This window comes from Megalops cyprinoides, chromosome 9 (assembly GCF_013368585.1).
Source record: "Megalops cyprinoides isolate fMegCyp1 chromosome 9, fMegCyp1.pri, whole genome shotgun sequence".
Taxonomy (NCBI): Eukaryota; Metazoa; Chordata; class Actinopteri; order Elopiformes; family Megalopidae; genus Megalops; species Megalops cyprinoides.
Genome location: NC_050591.1, coordinates 149,278 through 169,891, shown reverse-complemented (window position 1 = coordinate 169,891; position 20,614 = coordinate 149,278). Strand labels below are relative to the sequence as shown.

The following is a 20,614-nucleotide window of genomic DNA, read 5'->3' as shown; positions in this document are numbered from 1 at the left end:
CACAATAAAACATATCTCAAGGATCTACAATTTGCAAGTGTTCCTGAAGTTTTTGGAATACTCATCATTTTTGTAACACTCACAACATTAACTTACAGCGGCTTACAGCAGCTGTATATGTTGACAGGTACATATATTTCTAGAGCCTAAAGGGTGTGACATCATGAGAGGTGCTGGGCAGGATGTGAGTGGCATGCAGCGGTGAGCCATTAGTGCCTTATTCTCAGTACATTAGTACAATAGTCTGTATGTCAGACACAGACCAGTAAAGTATTTCTTGTATGGCTACCACAAAGTCTGTGTGTATAGGTGGAACAGATGACAGGTGATGTTCAGATGGGATAAGTGCCAGGTGAAGTTCACTCACAGCCATAAAAAGCCCTGGAGACAATCTGCCTCTTCATGTTTTGGCAAAGCATCTTCAGGGGAATACTGTATATAAAAACACAGCAGTGAGACACCTCTCCTTTCTCTCCTCTCCCTACCTGTATCCCTCCCTTTCTCCCTACCTCTATCCCTTTGCTCTTTCTCTACCTCTATCCCTCCTCTTTCCCTTCATTCTTCCTCTTCCTTTATCCCCCTCTATCTCCCCACCTCTATCCCTCCCTCTCTACCTCTGTCCTCCCTTTCTTCCATCTCTCTTTATCTTCACACCCCCCCCCTCTCTTCCCCTTTCTTCTCTCTCTCCCTTTCTCACCGGTCGTGCATACAGGTACAGCCAGGTGGGAGCTCAAGTGACGTGCTGCTGCCTGCAGTGGAACAGGACAGACAGGACGACATGTGGCTGGTGCACTCTCCCTGCTGCCATGACAATGGGCTGCCCCCAAAAGCCTGCGCCTCCAGTATCTCCCCGTGATCTGGGGGGGGAAGGGAGGGACAGAGACATGGGGAGAAGGAGAAAGGGAGAGACAGATTTAACACGCTATATTGTATGATCTGGGCCTCTCCATTCTCCCTTGTGCAGTACATCTGCATCTCCAGGAGCATAAGGTGTGATCTTTCAGCTTTCTTGTCCTTTTTCTGTTAATCACTGCTCAGCTGAACAGAACATCAGTGCATCTCCCTCACCTGAATGCTTTTATCCCAGTTTTTAAAATCTATTTTAAAACATCATATATTAACCAACACAGCGCTGTATAAAAAACACACATGGCCATATGCCATTTGCAGTCAAAAGTTTTAAAATGACTGTGTTACTTCAGTGTACCAATCTACTCCCAGAAATCACTTTGTGTAACTAAGCTGTGTATAAAGTAAACTGCCTCAGAAACACCTGTTCAGCACAGACTCCTCAGCTCCACCTTCAGGCTAATTAAGGTACTGATTTCCAATTCAGAAAGTGATTGTCACACAAGTTACTCATTCAGAAAACAAATGCTTTAAAAAAAAGGGTACATAGATGTACAAGGTATACATTTATGTTGCCAGAACACATTGTAAAAACATTTTAAAAAAGCATGAGTTAGAAACTTTGAAGGGCATGCACCTGTGACCGAGGAACATAAAAGGTGAACCAAATCAGGAAGAATCAATGTGGGGGGTGCAGTTCAGCACTCTACTCGAGCCACACGATGCAGACAGAACAAAGGCCAAACAGAAGCTTTCAGAGTCAACTGCAAGAGGGAGACATGCTGGATGCACTTTCACCATAATAACAGAAAAGGAGAAGCAAAACAAACCACACAAAGAGGTGCACACGTTTACAAATACACATGCACAAACCAAAAAAAAAAAACTTGAACATTGATTAAATGCTCTTCACCTTAATTCTTCAGGTTGGAGCTGACAGCCTGTCATAAACAGTAGCCTCTCTCTGGTAATAATCGTTAAAAAAAAAAAAAAACGAAGGGCAGATGACGCGCGGCATTCTCTCCCTTAAATCTCTTTAGGCTGTGTGAGTTCAAATCGCTACTCTAGAGTCAATGGGTAGAGTGTTCACAGAACGATCCAAGTTTCTACAACGGCAGAACCCCACAGGACCTACGCATTGTGACAAAAGGTGACCGAATCAGTGAAGAATTACAGTGAACAGCATTGCAGAACACTGGGTCAACAGAGGGAATGAAATCAAAAAATAACCAAAGCAAAAGAAGGAAGATTTTTACAAAAAAATCAAAATACAGAGAAGATATTTCTTACAAATATGCAGAAATACACACATAGGGGAAAAGGATATTGGTGCAAATATCACATGCAAAATAGGCAAGCATGTTGCAGTAAAACAAAAGGAAGGGGTGGAACCCAAAGTGGAATCCAGAAAGTAAATGCAAATGAAGAGTTGCAAAGGAAAACAGCAAATAATTGAAGCATCTTTCCTCCGGCCCCAAAAACCCGAGCTCAACAGTGCTGAGAGGAGGGGGACCAGATTTCCACAGCTCCACTCCTCTAGTGACCTCTGACCTCTCATAGAATCACAACTGTTTACAGTGCATCTGGAGCCCTCAGCGTATAGTGAAAAACTAAGTGAAAATGTCTGAATGGACACGAAGAATTTACAGCTCCACCTTGTAGGGGGCACTTGATTGGGTGCCACCTGGTATGTCCAACGAAATGCTTTTCCCGAGTTTTATTTTCGAATAGTCATCGATGCTTTCCAGATAAGACGTACTGAACTTGAAAAGTGGCATTCAGTTCTTTAAAATGACTGCCTCTGTGAAACTAATCTTTTTGTCATCCGGTACATGACTATGTGTCACAGCACGAGAGGGGGATGTGTTGGAAGGGGAGATGGGCTTGGAACAGGTGAGAAGGGGGCCCCGAGCATGAGGAAGTGACAGCAATCGGCTGGGGGTGGGAGGGGGGTGTCAATCGGTCAGTGGGAGGATTGGGTCCCTGGCGACCTGAGAGCCATGGAGGATGTGAGATGGAAAAAGTGACGACAGTGAGGGGTGACTCACAGAGAAACACATCTCAGACGTAAGCGCCAGACTCCCTACAGACTCATCTGGAGGTAACCCCTGGGGGAGAATGCTCAGGGAGAAGGCAAGGGGTGGCGGTCAGGCGCGGAGGCTGAGTGGGGTGACAGGGGTGGTCCTGGGTTACCAGGCGGACACTACATTGTGGAAACTGCTGCTTTTTCAGTTAGAACAGCAGATGAAAGAGGGTTTGTTCCTACTGAAAGCCTGCAGACGCAAAGAAAAGTACTTTAAAGGCTGGCTGGGGACTGGGCTGTGTAAACATGCTTCAGCTAAGCATTAAGCTACACAGCCACCAGCACAGGTTCAAGCATTACTGATATGGGGAGATTCAGCACTAAGGGAATCAGCTTCCCTTTCAGTTAGACATGCCAGCTACAGTACAGATACAGAGAGCGGGTGGTGTCTTAACGACAATGGCCTCTTTTAGTCTCTCCCTTTCTGCACAGCCCCAATCTCTGCCTCTCTTCTCTTTTTTGTTCTTCCACTCTCATTTTCTCTTCGCCTCTCTCTCCCTCCCTCCTTCTCTCTCTTTCTCTTCCAGTGGTGAGTGGTGGAGTTCATTGCAGAGAGAACCATCACCCTGCCTAGCTTTCTCCTACAAGTGTGGAGATCACCATGGCAACACAAGGGCCTGCTAGAGCGGGCCTGGAAGGAGCACGCCTGGCCGGGTCAGCAGGATCTGGCCGATCCGGGTCCTCCCGCAGCACTGTTGGGCCAGGCCCTGTGGTCTCAGACAGCAGCGTGAGCAAGGTTTCATGATAAAAACCTTTCATGACATTAGGGTCTGTGAGGTTCCGCGAGCAGATCATTGAAATCATTGCGTGAAGTCTATCCTCCTCCTCCTCATCGTCGTCCAAAGAGGGCGCACGACTGCCCGTCGTGTGGTGGTAGTTTATAGTGACTGCTCGGGTAATAAGAGAACACAGTTTAGCACCCCTCCAGGGAGAGTCAGAGAGTTACACACTCACACACTCTCACACACTCACACACTCACAGCCACACACACACACACATAATCACAAAAACACATATACACAAGCACAGACACACTCACAGCCACATACACACACACATACTCACACACACACACAGCCACATACACTCACACACACATGCGCGTGCGCACACACACACACAACAGACATATACACATTCTAGCACACACACGTACACACACACATGTATACACACATACGTATGCACACATGCACATGCACAGACCCTCACACAGACACTCACACACACACAGACACACACACACACCCACACCCACACACACATATATGCACACACACACACACACACACACACATATGCTCACACACAGACATGTATGCGCACAGATATACACACGCACACACACACACACAGCACTCTGAGGAAACCTCCTGTCCTCTCCACGGACACAGACTCTGCTTTAATCTCTGCTCCCACTAAGCAGAGGATTACTCTTTCTCTGAAATATGGCACAGAGGTCTCCTGACACCACTCTGCGGTTCCTGTTCCATTAAACTTACATACGCATTGCCCACACCCAGTGCCAGCTCCTGATTGGTTGAGATTCAGGAACAGCAGCATATGGTCCTTGCTGACCCTTTTAGAGTTCTCCATTCAGGACCCCACCCAAGGGCCCTGCCCAGCCCTGCCCTCAGGGTGACATCACTGTCACTCACTGGACTCATGCCGGTGACCGGGGTAAACGATGCGAAAGACGTAGTCGGCAGCGGTGTCCTCCTCTCCCCCAGTGTCCTGCTCTGTTACCAGCCTTGCTGTGCTGTTCCTCTTCCTCAGCTTTGGGAAGACCTTCCCCTGAGCACACACACAATCATTAAAACACATACACAGTGAGAGATGACAAAGGCCATCACTCTCGCTCAGCACAGCACAGAGAGACTCTCTCACTGTATCTCTGATACCAACAGCACAGAGAGACTCCCTGCTGCTCTGACACTAACAACACAGAGTGACTCTGTTCCTCTGATGCTAACAGCACAGAGAGACTCCCCAACTGTATCTCTGATACCAACAGCACAGAGTGATTCTGTTCTTGTGATGCTAACAATACAGAGAGACTCTCTCTCTCTGTATCTCTGATACCAACAGCACAAGATCTCTCTCTCTCCCTTTCTGTTCCTGTGATGCTAACAGCACAGAGATCTCTCTGAGAGTGTCCTGACAGCCACCCAGCCTGTGGGCTGCTGAGATTCAGCTGGGGGCTAATTACCCTGCAGGGACAGAGTGTTTGTCTCTGGCACGGCAGGCGTACAGTATACCCTGACAAGTGGAGGGCTGTCAGAGAGGGGTGGCTTCAATGGCTTTCTTAATTGCCCTGGTGAACGCACTCCAATCTCCTCCCCATCCAGAGAGGGTCTGGCCTCACCTTGCCACGCTGGGACCAGAGAGGGGGCTCCAGCTGCCCTCGGGGCAGAAGGCCGGTCTCCAGGCAGGACAGGAAGGCCAGCAGGTGCCCCCCTGGGGGGAAGTGCAGCGGGGGGCGCTGGATGCCGTCCTGACTCACCAGCACCAGGGTTCCTCCGCAGTCCGCTGTGGAGAGAGCAGTGAGCAGAAAGTGACACACTGAGACACACCTGCCACTGACCGTTACTGCCCAATGTCTGACTCACTGCCTTATGTATAACTGACCACACAGCATCAACCTTATGATATTATACTACTGAAAAACTCAAAATGACAACATCTGTAACGGAAATGTAAGACTTTGGTCTTTTGACCCTTTGGAAACTGTGATGCTGAAACAATGCTCTTCCTGGCTGCTTTGCTGTGGTTATCAGCAGCAAGAGGGGCATTTCTCTATGGTTATGAGCAGTGAAAGGGGCATTTCTGTGTTTATGAGCAGTGGAAGGGTGTTTTTATGTGGTTATGAGCAGTGAAAGAGTGTTTTGTGTGGTTATGAGAAGTGAAAGAGAGACTGCTGCAGTCTGTGAATCTCACCTCTCTGGTGACAGTGAATGCAGACGATCTGTCGAATAGGCACAGTCAGGGCATAATCCCAGTAAATACTGTTGGAGGGAAAGAAAGGGAGGGATAGTTTTTCAGTTCTAATGATGTGCTTTTTTGACTTATTTTCTAATTATTCCTACTGTACTTATATTACATTACATTATTGGCATTTAGTAACATTGCTTTAGCAATAATGTACACTGAGAACCCGGTAAATACAATTATGTATTGAGCACGATTTTATTTAAATTTCAATGGAGGTGGGGGTAGTGCTGTGTATGGTGTGGGGCAAAGGGGATCAGGTACCTTTTCTCTAGGTCACAGTCCCCCAGGGTCCCATTGATCAGCTGGTTGGGGGTCCACTTTAGGGTGAGGTTTTCCCCTGCCTGGTGGAGGGACAGGTATCCCCGCAACACCTCCATATCCTTTTTCTGGGGACCAGAGAAAGAGGAGAGGAAGATAGAGGGAGACAGGGAGGGAGAAGGAGAGAGGGACAGAGTGAAGGATGGAGAGATGGACAAGGGAGGGAGGGAGGGACAGATAGGTGATGCACAGCTTGGCTGAAATATAGTCCTCCTTAGCCAGGCTGGCAGAATTATGGCTGCAGCAGGATTTAACTATCTGCTTTCACACAGAAATCCAATTAGAGGTAAATCTTCCTCTCTCCCTACTGGCCCTCCTCATTTGAAGTATTGATTGTCACATAGTTGTGCCAACCCCTCAGAGCACTGCACCCAGATCCATCACAGAGCACTGACAACCCAGAGAATCAGCTGTATGGCCATATATGTCCAAAGGCAGCAGACAACATTTGTGCTGAGGCAAGAGAGGGAGAAGGACACGGAGAGAGGGAGAGGATAGAGGGAGAGGAGAGAGGACAGCAAGAGAGAGGAAGAGAGGGAGAGTGAGAGAGAGGGAGAAGGAGAGGGAGAGAGGGAGAGAAGAGAGGAGAGAGGGAGAACGAGACAGGGAGAGAGGGACCATGCTGGTTCAGAGGCTACTAGGTTGCCTCATGGTTATCATATGCAAGGATTTTCCAGAGAGGAGAGTATACAGAGGCTGATTAATATTCCCCCCCTCTCTCACACAGTATTGGATTTGTGTGGCAGAATGCATTTTTGAGCCATGTGAGTGACTGGGGGTCAAAACCAATCCCCATTGCAGCAAGCATCCCACACAAAGGCCTATGGGAAACGTCTGCTCCAACGTGCATGTAATGTGTGTGTGTGTGTGTGTTTCTATGAATGTGTGTGTATGTATATACAGTATTTAAATATGTACATATGTGTACGTGCATATGTATATGTATGTGTGCATGCGTGTCTGCGTGTATGTTTATGTGTGTGTGTGTATGCGCGTGTGTGTATGTGTGTGTGTGTGTGTGTGTGTGTGTGTGTGTGTCCTAGCTCACCGGCTGCACCAGCACGTTGTTTTTCCCGTACAGCAGGTGTGTGCGTGAATTCTGGTGTAGTGACTCTACATACTCCCGCGCTGATGCTGCAAAGCGGTCCTCCACCATGCTCCCACTGGACTGCCGCTTCCGGATCTGAGAGAGGGAACATCACGTCACAGGGATTGCTGGCTCACTGGGTTATGTGCCACCTCACTATTTTACATTTCTATGACACTGCATTCTGTCGGTCGCTCGCTCTCGCACCCCCAAAGCGGGTCTCCGGCCAGGGGATGGGTCTGTCCCCCGATGGGCCCCATGGATCCGGTGCCGCTGGACCAGCTCGTTAGCAGACGGGTCGGTCCAGAAATGATCGGACGTCTTCAGCTTGGTGTACTCTAGAGCACAGGGCCCAACTGAGAGACAGGGGAACACATGGTAGAGGGACATTTACATTTACATTTAAAACAGTACAGACACAGAAAATGTCAGAGTACATTTGAAGGTTTACCATAGATACAACTCTGAAAATGTGTGTAGTATAGGTGTATAGCCCTGTAGGTGTACGTGTGACATAGATTTAGGAACTCTGTAGGTGTGTGTGTGGTATACGTGCATATGTGCTGAAGTGTGTGTGGTATACGTGGATATGTGCTGTAGGTGTATGTGTGGTGTAGGTGTGTGTGGTATATGTGTATGTGTGCTGTAGGTGTGTGTGGTATGCTGGGAGATGTGGGACTCACCAAGCAGAGCTGCCAGAATGGGGCCACAGACTGAGTCATGCATCAGGGCCTCCTTCTCATAGTACTTACTGCAGAGACACACAACGGCAGTGCTCACTCACACACAGAAGCAGCCCTCCCCCTCAGTCTAACCCCACACAGAAAAAACAAAACCTCGCAGGCCATTAGCCCTAATGCAGCATGGGCCATTTCCATTAGCATCTACATCAAACAGGGGATCACATTGCAGTCTTTCATCTGGTCATTACTGAGAACACAGGCTGTAGAGCGTGTCTCAGAAAATGGACCATCCAGCACAAAAAGCAAAACACCAAGGCAGCGTTCTTCTGCGCAGACTTCCAGCAAAGTCTGACAGAACCCCCTAAGGTGAGCAAAAGGGGCCGGAGGGGGTAGAGGGGAACCTTTTGGGTCAGAACTGCAGTGCTGCCTTACCTGGAGTTGTCCACAATGTACTGGACGACCTTATCCAGCACCTTCTCGAAGAGTGCAGTGCGCACCCAGATATGCTTGATAGCCTGGGCGGAGAGGGGCTGGGGGGCGCGGCCAGCACTCGAACCCTGCCTCCTCAGGGGTTCCTGCCCTGTGTTCTGCATCCTTCTGAGAGAGAGGAGGGAAGGGGGGGGGGGGAGAGAGGGGGAGAGACAGAGAGGGAGAGAGAGAGGTCACATTTCTCAGTGTCACAAGATTGCACTGAACGCAGTATCAGTTCTACCACCAGGTGGCAGTGTGGCACAGGGCAGAGCCTCAGAGCTGAATTGCATGCTGACTCCTCTTGTTACTCAGCTATTGGGTGAAACAAAAGGTAAAAGGCAAAAGATTCCAGTTTAAGGGTTTGCTAACCAAAACCCACCAGGCCGCAACCAGGAGCTGTCCCAGAAGTCTCAGCAGTTGGGTAACTCTCCTCAATCATGCTAAGACCTCTCAAACTGTATACCAACTGGCCTTTGATCACCTTTCCACAAAGGCAAACAATCTAAACTCAGCCATTTCCATGGAAGAAAGACTGGCATTACAACATGAAAGCACAGCAGTTGCTCAACTCAGCAAAGGAGGACAGCTCCCTGCCTGGAGGCCCAGGGTAGTGGTCCCGCAGGGTTTGGAGGGGCCGCTCATCCAGTAAATCACTCAGATCTGTGCTGGAATGACTCCTGACCGAGACAAGTGGAGACAGATGTGAATAAATTAGCAAGGGAGTGCCAGGACTGAGCCCATCTATTAGGAGTGCAGCCATTAATGCCACATTGAGAAGTAAATTAGCCACTTTCCTCTGGAACATAAATTCACATGCTACTTCCGACTAACCCCAACAAAGAAAGCAAAGTCCTACACTTTTAAACAAATGTTCTCAGAAAAACTGTTCTCTGTGAAAACTTTGGGCTAAAATATTCACTCGCATTGAAAGCTGGCCTGATGTTCACAAAAACAGATTCAGATGGGTAAAGCTGATATACAGAATACAGTCTTGCTGCACTGTCAGCCACAGTACATGGTATTTGTAAATGTGTGGATGTTTTAATGAGGTCAGCTTTCTTCTGACATTTAAAAGTGAACTGAACCGAAACACGACTGCATTAGCACCCCCTGTTGAGCTGGAGTGTAGGGTTTTCCCCAAACAGGGTCAGGTTGGTAAGGTATCAACCCACAATGTACGGGTTCAATGGGGCATGTCACTTTAATGCTGTGTGAACATTTCCACATGGCTTTGTTTTGCTTTACCCCAGCCCAGAACTGCAGCTTCTTCCATAGCTTCCTGAAGTGTTTTGACGGACATGAAAAAATGAATCAAAAACAGCTCTTCACACCAGAGCTGTTAGGGAGAGTGGGGTTTGTAGCAGCTGCCTCCTCCTCTTCCTCCCAATGGTGCCCTCTCCCCGGTAATCTCCAGCAGCCACGGCGGTAGATGCAGCTCTGCACAGCCCCTGCTGTCACGACTCCCACTCTCAGAGCCACTCCAGGCCCAGGGAGGCTCCTCACAGCACAGATGAAGCAACCACCCTGGCCATCCCCCACGGCACCAGGCAACACCCAAGAATCAAAAACAGGGAGATAAAAGACTGCAGCACAGGTTGCTGGAGATGGCCTGCGGGACAAGGGCACTGCACATCCATTTCCAAAAGCGGGAGCTGTTCAGAGCCACCTCTGAGTCTGTAATGCCTCCCATTCAGAAGTGGCTCTTCCCAAAAAGTGCTCTTTGCTTATTCTACACACAGTCTGACACTTCCTGATAATGGCTGTTTCACAGGGACTACATACACAGTCAATATGTTACAAAATGACAGATGGACACACTAGGAAGTGAGGAACATTAAATAATTTAAGGGTGATTTTTAAGGGTAACAGCAAGAAAAACAGATGACCATGGCGGCCTCTTTTTTTGTTATCTGGAAGCTTAAAAAAACTCAGCATTTCCTCTCTGGGGCAAGTGTGCTGGTATGTATTTGTCTGTAAAGATTTGTCCTGCCAGCTCTGTGCTTGAGAGGGAATTGAAAACAAAGTGAAAGTTGTATTTATAGAACAAGAGAATTATGACTAAGAAACTGTCAGCCCCTGCTGTGAGGCCCAGCTCTGGCCTTGTGCTGCAACATTGATGTGTGTGAGGAGGCTGATGGTGTATGGATGCTAGTATGACGATGCTGGTGTGTGGATGCTGGTATGTGTGGGGATGCTGGTGTGGAGATTCTGGTGTGGAGATTCCAGGGTGGGGTGCTACCTGAGCATTCAGAGGTTTGGTTACTGTGGGGAGATTAGCACTGGCCACCTTCAACAACATGGCTGACACAGGCTAGCAGAGGAGCAGCTCAATCTAAAGCACATTAATATCAGCCTTGCGACACTGTTTGCAGCTATTAATCAGTATCTCTGTGTGTCTAACCTTTCAGAGTAAACAATCCAAATAAATGACAATAACTTAACATCATATCAGAAGGTTATTTACTTTGTGAAATAAACAAGAATCCTTCAACCCGTGTGAGGAGTAATTTTTAGCTTTGGCAGTACATCAGTGTTCAGGGCAGTGTTTAGGAATATATCCTTTTAATGATTAAAACTGCACTACTGAGGGTGGAGTCAATGAGGCCTTTAAGACTGTTGGGTGTAGTGCAGCAAATTGCCTGCATCAGCTCATCAGGCCTAATCGCATTTTAGACCTCTGAGAATTACATAATCAAACCAAAACAAAGCAAATGAAGAAGAAAAAAATAACAACAGTAATGATGAGCATGGTGTCGGTCACAGACTTGGGGAAAAGGGGGGCTCCTTACCTCATGTGGGGTAGTGCTCTCACGCCTGTTTCCTTTATTAACCGTATCAGAATCATACACCATAATCTCTCCATGTTTGAAATTAATTTGTGTCCTTAATCGCTGGCACTCCAGGTTTCCTGTCCTCCCTTTCCTGATGGTGACATATGATGATGTAGCCATGGCAACATGAGTAACAAAGAGAGGGAGCCCCAGTTGAAATAGGGGTGAGATTGGAGGGTGGGGTTGGGGGTGTGCATGAGCAGGACAGGGAGGTGGGGGGTGGGGGGTGAAAGCTGTGCTGGCTTTGGTTCATTTCTCAGTTTCTCCTCTGCAGAGGAGTAAGGATTATGGCTGGAGATCTGGGATAGCAATAAAGGGCAGAGGAGACATCCCCCATCTCACATCAGCATAATGCAGACTGCATTGGCGAAACAAGGAGATCACTCACATCTCAACACAACTGGGCAGCTTCTATACAGTGGCACAGACAGACCAAGGGTCAGGCAACAACATCTACGTGTGTCCACCTGAACCCTAGGTCTGTGTTGGAGTGGATGTGGTGTGTGTTGGAGATGATAGTGTGGGCGTGCTGTGTGATAGTATGGATGTGCTGTGTGTTGGAGATATTGGTGTGGACATGCTGTGTATTGGTATGGATGTGGTGTGTTGGTGATGACAGTGTGGATATGCTGTGTGTTGGGTGTGGATGTGCTGTGTGTTCATGATGATGGTGTGGAAGTGCTGTGTGCTCAGCTGCTGCATCTGACCTGGTGACCTCAGCCTGCTGCTGCAGCTGCTCCTGCACCCTCTGGCACACATCCCCCGCCGTGCTGTTCACCTTCCCAATTTTAGTGAACAGGGCAGCAATCTTATCACTGCGTAGGAAACCAGCTGCTCTACGCTTCAGCATGTGTGTCAGGCAAGCCTCAATGGTACCTACAGGAGAAAGGGAAGGAGAGAGAGAGAAAGAGACAAACTGAGGTTTGGATTTTAAAGCGACTTCAATTGTTAAAACCATCAAGGAATACTTTTGTAAAAGAGAGAGAGAGAGAGAGAGAGAGAGAGAGAGAGAGAGAGAGAGAGAGAGAGAGGAGAAGAAGGAAACGTACCTTAGTTAATGTACTGTATTTAAAGTCATTTTCAATAGTTGCATGAATGCTTTTATTACAGAAAATTGTTCCTGGGTAATTTTGTTCCCACATTAGCATGATTCCTGCAGGAGGAAATAATTAACTTTACAGACATGGTGCAATATCTTTCTGTAAAGTAAATGCTTTTTCCCTGTTGTTTTTTTTTTGAGACTCCAAGTGGGCACATGCTCAGCTGTGTGAGGCGGAGCTGTGGCGGTCACAGCACAGCTCTGGAATGCTGTGGCATTGGCAACATGGCCCGGCCTGAGCTGTCTTCTTAAATATTTAGAGCCAGCAGCTCACAAGAGAAATAGCCGGTTGAAGCTGTTAGATGGTACTCCTTGGGCAATGAGCTTACATATTTTATGACAACAGCCACACTTCAGCCACTATAGAGCTATTAAAATCCAGCGTCTGGAAAGTAGAATAAATTAGAGAGTTAACACCCAGCAGGAAAGATGTAGCTCAGCTCTGAAGCAGATGGCTAATCTATGAGCTTGACTTGTAATGCTTCGGGACCCACATGGAGGTACCAAACAAAATTAATGTAATGCAATAAAGGCGACATTATTATTTTTGTATGGAGAGGCTGTCTGGAAGATTTACGTCTGTCTTGACAGTTGTCTTAACCCTCAGTCTGGCCGTAGTCTCCCAGCATGATAAATGCCATCAATAGCTCACCAGCCACGAAGAAGGCAAGACAACATAATAGACTATGTTTCAGAGGCAATCCCAGTGTTATGGCCATAATACCAACTTTACTGCTGAACTACCACCAAAGGAACAGGAGCTAAAGGACATTGTGTTTAATGTCCTTATACAGTCCAATTTCAAGTTTGTGTGTGTGTGTGTGTGTGTTTCTATGCATATTTAATGTGACAGATTGCTTCTCACTTCATTGACAGACAGTTCCATATTTAAAACCAAAAAGCTTCTAAGCAAAAGGAGTAAAGCACTTCGACAGAACATCAGAGACTGCAGTGATGTGGAATGGCAATAAGGGAGAAAAATCAGGCCTAATTAAATGTGTTTTTTTTTTATTAGATTACAGGTTGTAAATAGGACTTTGTCAACAAACAAGGCCCAGTTGGACACTGTTATTCTACATTTGCATAATGGCTGTCCTAAACTAGGCTGTTCCAATTACACAGCAGGATATGTACAGAATGAAACAAGAATCTGCAGACACCACCTGGAAGTTGAACCTGCAACCTTTAAGGTACTACCTCAGTTCCCCTCACCCTGGCCTCACACTGCCAACATGGTACCTCTCTAGGAATTTTCAGCCCCAACTTGAAGATTTGTGTGCTGCCGATTGCCAGAGAAGACATGTAGCATTAGGGCATTAAGATCTGAGGGAACCCCCTCTACTCCCTGCTGTGGCTGTGGGTTTATGGGCGTGGGTCCTGTAAGATGATCTCATGTAGAGAAGCTCCCCACAGCCTGAAGGCTTGATGGGGTTTGGAGCTGGGTGCTTGGCCTGAATGTTCATCAGCTAGCTAACATTAGAATTACAAGCAAAGGCATGAAGATGCTACCCATCTTTCAGGCTAATGCACTAGCCACTAGACATGCTAATATTACATTGCATGTACACTGTTATGTCCCAGAAGTGTAATAGCGTCCAGGGGTACGGATGAGGGACGCAACACAAAAAGAAGACCCACCACCAATGCTGGCTTGGACGGTGCAGAGACGAAACACACAGACACGGGAGCAACGTACAAGGTCGTGCAATATATTTCCAATATTTACAGGAACAACATACACAGGAAAAGGGGAGAGGATGCCAGGTGGTGCCAATGAAAAAAACTTAACAAAACAAAAACAACCCTAAACACTTTCACCCAAGTTATACAACTAACGACAAAACAAAAGGGTGGCAGACCCAAACAAAAACCCAAACAACTACACTATCTTAAAACAAATTATACACAGGTGGCACCCGCCTCTACCCTAACCCTATACAAAAGAAACAACTAACGCAGGGATCCCCCACCTTACCTGTCCTCCTCCCAAAACAACCGAAAGCAACCAAGCCGAGACACAATCCAAAATCACAGTCTGAAAACGATACAAAGTCAAAACACAGTTTAGGCAAGTTTGGAAGTCACAATGCACAAAATTAACGAGAGATCAAAAAACAGCCATCTCCACTGTAAGAAGCCAGCATCTTTAAAGGGGGCGCTCTGTCTCTGGTTGGCCAGGCCGGAACAAGGAAGCGGGACGCAGCGCAGCGGAGGCGGGATGCAGCGCAGCAGGAGAAGAGAGGGGTAGGAACTTCGAGACACTGGTGGCCCAGACCCCCCACAAACGCACAGTGCGCCGCACGTAACACCCCCACCCATAAGAACAAACGGGGAGCAAGGCAAAAACAGAGAACACCAAGTCAGGGCACGAGACAAATAAACTGGTTCAGGTTCAAGACAAGGCGTCTGCCAACACATTTTCGCAACCCTTTTTGTAGTGGATCTCGAGATTGTAATCCTGCAGGATCAGCGACCAGCGCATAAGGCGTTGGTTCTGGTTCTGCATGCGTGCTAAGAAAACAATCAGGTTATGGTCGGTGTACACCACAACTGGGAGGGAACTTGATCCTATGTAAACCTCGAAATGCTGCAAAGCTAACAAGAGGGCCAGGCATTCCTTCTCAATGGTGATTTTACATTTAAAAAAAGTGCATATTAGCCTCCTGAAATGCTAACACATTAGCCACCTGAAACAACAACACATTTGCCAACTGAAGGGCAAACATTAACAGATTTGCATGTAAACCAATAAGAGCCTTCAACTGAAGCTACTGTATAATTTCTGTGCGTTTTCCTATAATGAAGGATGACTCAACTGCCCACAATCATGGGCACCATCTCAGTAAGCAGAGGAGAGAGTGGACAGTGAAGCAGCAGAAGCTGTAAGCCTGAGCGGTCCTCAATGCACAGAGAAACAAAGAGCATCTAGGTGTTTACATAATCCTCCAGCGCCTGGCAGCCAGTCCATATAACGTATCCACCCACACACAGAGACACACACAAACACACACGCAGACACAGATACACACACAGAGAGACACATACAGCAATATACACATACATATATACACACACACACAGACCCATACACATACTCACATACACACACTCACTCCCGCTGCCACAGTCCAGTATCCCCTGAAGACCTGTCTGCACCCACAAAAAAAGAGATCTCACAGAACATCATCAGTAGGAATACTGAGAGACCTTGGCTGAGGACCATGCTCTGAGAAGTATTCAAACATCAATCACTAAACAGAGTTGAGATTCTCAGTCTGGCTCTGAAATGGCTCTGCAGCTAAAGTCGAGTGTCCGTGTATGTGTCTGTGGAGTAGGGAGACACGGCACCCCAATGGCAGTCTGGTGCCTGGCTTTTCAGCAGCTGCCTCCCCTGAGCTCGTTAGCAGATCTCATTAATACAGGGCAGCCTCCAGACGGTGAGAGGGCTGTCCGGCTGAGGCCTCAGTTGCCTGCTCAGCACGGCAGACGGTGTCGATCCCGAGCGTTAACTGGGCCAATCGATGGTAGTGATCGATGCTCCCCATTGGGTCCCTGAGAAGCCAGGTTGCAGAGCCTCAATCCACCGGGGAGTCACCTGTGACAGCGCAATGCTGCTATGAGTCACGGTAATTGACAGTAATGAACTGCATTACAAAGGGACTCGGCCGGCTGTGGGGGAATGTGTGGGCGCTCGGGGGGAGGGGGGAGCGCAGTCTGAGTCATCAACCCCCCCCACCCACTACCTTCTCCCCTCCCAGGATTAGAGACAAAGGGAGCATGCATCACCTTACACTGAGAGACCCTCCTTGGCAACAGCACAGAGGACAGCGAAAGTTCTCTGTTCCAGAGTCTCTGCTCCAAACATCTATCAGAGCACACGCATTATGGGACATATGGTTTAGAACGGTCTGCTCACAGGCTTGGGTTTCATGGACTCCCATTGCTGGGGGAGGGGGGGGGGGGGGGGGGGGGGTGGAGCCAGACAAATGTGTTCTCAATGAAACTTGGAACGCAGATGACCACTAAATAAGGTCACTGCAGAAGGCAAAGAGGGCTAAAAAGAGAGGAGTTAGAGAGATGGATGGAGAAAGGAGAAAAAGAGAAGTGGATGGAAAACAACACTATTATCCTTTGCACATGCTCAACCGGTGTGATCCACCGGTGTGTGGTCTCCATGCAGTCAGGGTTCAGTCTGTGTGCAGTAGAGATGCTAATAACACACAGCCCTGTCTTTCCTCATACCAATGGAACATTCTTGCACATCCATTGAGGGGTGGCATTTCCTCCTTGTTGTACCAGTCCTGCACAGGCCAGGTTGCCACAAAGATGGGAAGGGTGCCCCCAACACATACTGTTGAGCTGCAGCTGAACAACCTGTAGGGGGTGCTGGCAGGTTGGGCACAGCACATGCTCATCATCTGTTTCACAATGAAGCAAAAGGTGAACTGGATTTATTCAGATTTATACATCTACATTACATTTACATTTATTCATTTGACAGACACCTTTATCCAAAACGACTTACAAGTGAGGTAGAGTCCAACACAAGCAAAATCCAAATATGTCACAATATTAGACAATATTAGAAATGCTGCATGACCAAGTTTCAATAGTTGGCCAGACAAGGTACAAGCTAGCCCCTTATACAGCACCTTTCAAAGGGACCTAGTGTGCTTTATAGAGAAGAGGGTGGGATGGTGGGTAGACTACGTCACCCCAGTCATGAACCCCCAATGGGAGGGGTGTACAAACACCATCTTCCACCAAAATGTTTAGCATTTTAATGAGGTTCTGAGGCAGGGATTTATTAGGCCTGGTGGGTGATTAGATGGGTAGACTGCAAGAGCTTGATTTGGAATTTAGCCAGGACACTGGGAAAACCCCCTACTATTTGCACTAAGTGTCACTGCGATCGTTAATTAACACAGTGGGTCAATGTCTTGGTTGAGTTGAGTGCCTCATCTGAGAGACAGGGTGCCTCTCCTCATCATCGTGTCTCTGTGAAGAGCTTCTCTGAGAAGGAGGAGGAAGACTGTCCACATTCCAGCACCAGGCTTCCCACTGGGTGGACAGATTTTGAGATCAGTCTTCTCATCAGTGGACACATTTCAGGACAAGCCTTCGTATTGGTGGACATATTTCATGACAAGCCTTCTTACTGGTGGGCACATTTCACGACTGGCTGTCTCATTAGTGGAATGTGGGTTCATCCACTCTGTCAGAGTATAAATTCTAGGAATATGCAGTGAAGAGACAGACATTCTGTATATTATGACCATCTGTCTTTCACCATGACAGTTCTGTTTCTGCCATGGTGCCAAGCTGTCAGAGATTAGCATCTCTGGGACCGCCCTTTCTTGGTTCAGGTCCTACCTGACTGGTAGATCTTCCCGGGTCTACTGAAAAGGCTCCACCTCCACACCAACTCCCCTCACTACAGGTGTCCCCCAGGCCTCTGTATTGGGACCCCTCCTTTTCTCCATTTACACCAACTCGCTTAGTTCAGTCATTAACTCACATGGTTTCTCTTATCACTGCTACGCTGATGACACTCAACTAATCTTCTCTTTTCCTCCCTCCACCCCATAGGTCAACGAAAAGATTACTGCCTGCCTGGCCGACATCTCCAGATGGATGGCCTCCAACCACCTCAAGCTTAACCTGGACAAGACTGATCTGCTGTTCATCCCGGCCAGGACCTCTCCTCTCCAAGAACTCTCAATTACTGTCGATGGCACCACAGTAACTTCCTCCACTTCTGTGAAGAGTCTGGGTGTCACCCTCGACAACAGGCTGGACTTCACCGACTACATCTCAAAGGGAACACGCTCCAGTTGATTCCTCCTCTTCAACATCAGGAGGATTCGCCCTTTTTTGACCACCTACTCCACCCAGCTGCTCGTCCAGGCCACCGTGATCTCCCGCTTGGACTACTGCAACACCCTCCTCGCAGGCCTCCCAGCCTGCACCATTCAGCTGCTGCAGCTCATCCAAAACACAGCTGCTAGGCTGATCTACAACCTCCCAAAGTTCTCCTTGCTGAGATCGCTCCACTGGCTCCCAATCACAGCCAGGATCCGCATTAAAACCTTGACTCTCACCTTTTCTGCTGCAAAAAAGACTACCCTGACCTAACTCCAGGACCTCATCCAAACTTAAGCACCCACTCAACAACTTTGCTCTGCTACATCCAGACGCCTCATTCCTCCCACCATCAGAAAGAAAGGCCCACGCTCCTCACAACGTCGTTTTTTCCTTCATCATCCCCCAAAGGAGGAATGAACTCCCCACCCCCCTGAGAACAACCCCTTCAATCCAACCCTTCAGACGTGGTCTGACGACACACCTCTACCTGGACTGACACCCTTGCCATTTTGATCTTGTAGATCTAAGATTCTTGGCATGTACTTGTAGCTCTATCCCTTGCCTTGTATTTATAGCATGTTTTTGCCTAGGTAGTATAGTGGTACTTTATTGTCCCAATAATTGTATTTGATATATGTACCCCTAGATCAGATTAGCTCTGTCTTGCTACACTGACCTTGTGCTCAGCTTCAGCACTATCTGCTTTGTATGACATGTACACATCTTGCCCTTGTGCCTGTGCCTGTTTGCTCACTATATGCACTTTTGTACGTCGCTTTGGATAAAAACGTCTGCTAAATGAATAAACGTAAACGTAAATGTAAAATTAACAGCAATGTTGAATCTGGGACCCCATGACACCCCGACGAAAAGTCTAGCATATCAGAATTTTTTGAGAATCTCCTACAACGTGTTCCGAAGTTGACCAATAGGATGACAGAGTGCTCTCTGCAAACATGGAAATTAGGAATAGTAACAGTATATTATTGTTAAACGTTGGTAATATTATTTTAATTGTGGTTACACATAAAGTGTTACAGTAACTGAGAGTTGCATGGAGTTACAGTAATAACAGTAATCAGTATTATTATTAACATGTTTGTTAAACTTACAACTACATTTACTAGTTATAGAAATCGTGTACTAGAGACAACGAGGAACATTCTGTATCTGCGATTTAGGAGCTGATAGCAAAATCTCTGGTGTAACGTTAATGCGTGAACTCGGCAGCAACAACACACATATCGCTTCTGTAGCCATGATTGACACTTTCTTGACCCACCTCCCCGACAACACACAAGGACATGAACAATGGTTGGTCGGGGTCAAACTTGTAGTGTTGCCAGTCTCCCGACCAAGATGAAGATTTTATGCCATTATGAATGCCTAGTCTGACATAGTGACCGTCGTGAAAGGCAAAAAAATTGTGTAGTCTGAACCTGGCATAAGACATGATGTGTCAAACTGTGGCTGCTCTCAAATTTTTAAACATTAAGCTCGGACATGCATTTGGTTAAATTATAAACTATACTGAAATAAACTGTCATATTCACCATAAGAAATCCCAGGAAATCCATCCCTCCAGTTTCTGCTCACTGTGCTGATCCAGAATCAGACTGCTTCAGTTGAAACCCATTATAGGATCACTGAATTAGGTTTAGGTCATGCTAGAGTAGATAGTTAACGTGTTAATGACACATTCATTATTGAGGAGAATAGTTAAAATGGTCAGGGCTGTTGACTTTCTTTGTGGTATGTTCAACTAAATGTATTCCCAGGTATTTATTTACCAAATACTTGAAATGTAAGAATTGCTGTCAGTTTTCTATCACATAGGATGTCAACTGCTAGGGAAGCAATTGGATACCCTTTAAATATGAGCCCAAAGTATGCCATGCAAATGCGAGCAGCCTTCCAGTTTAAATCTAATAACAGCGTGAATCCACAGCCACACACATCTTAGGGCTGGTCTTCCTCTCCTTCTCTCTCCACTGCCCTGAGATCCTCTACCATGGATTTGCACACTCCATGGCTCTCTGTGATTAAATATAAATTATCTCTCAGCATTGATCCTTATGTCTGAATCATTACTGAAATCACACACAAAGTGCCACATGCACACAGACCAACACACAAAGCAACACATACAGTCAATTCATAACGCTCATGATCAAAACTCAAAATACAAACCCCACCCCCCTCCATGTTACACAGTCTGCCTGTAAGACTCATATTCCAAATGCCTCCCCCTCCAGTCCCCTTCTGTTCAGGCTAGAGCATTCAGACAGAAGCGCTGCCCCCCTACCCTTGTGAAACTGCTACATATGCTAACATAC

General features: G+C 47.2%; 1 protein-coding gene across 3 annotated transcripts in view; it reads right to left on the bottom strand.

Annotated features, from left to right (window-relative positions):
- The window catches only part of sgsm2 (small G protein signaling modulator 2), a 49,080-nt gene that overhangs the window by 7,374 nt on the left and 21,092 nt on the right, over positions 1-20,614 (bottom strand). The window contains exons 3-14 of one of the 3 annotated variants that reach the window (XM_036536329.1): positions 12,022-12,190; positions 8,445-8,609; positions 8,013-8,080; positions 7,537-7,685; positions 7,291-7,425; positions 6,186-6,310; positions 5,871-5,938; positions 5,299-5,462; positions 4,592-4,727; positions 3,685-3,819; positions 698-857; positions 368-432 (exon numbers count right to left, since the gene is read on the bottom strand). In XM_036536329.1, the coding sequence (XP_036392222.1) occupies positions 368-432; positions 698-857; positions 3,685-3,819; positions 4,592-4,727; positions 5,299-5,462; positions 5,871-5,938; positions 6,186-6,310; positions 7,291-7,425; positions 7,537-7,685; positions 8,013-8,080; positions 8,445-8,609; positions 12,022-12,190 (1,539 nt within the window). The remainder of the gene's footprint in view (positions 1-367; positions 433-697; positions 858-3,684; positions 3,820-4,591; positions 4,728-5,298; positions 5,463-5,870; positions 5,939-6,185; positions 6,311-7,290; positions 7,426-7,536; positions 7,686-8,012; positions 8,081-8,444; positions 8,610-12,021; positions 12,191-20,614) is intronic. The other 2 variants (XM_036536330.1, XM_036536332.1) reach the window with 2 other exon arrangements.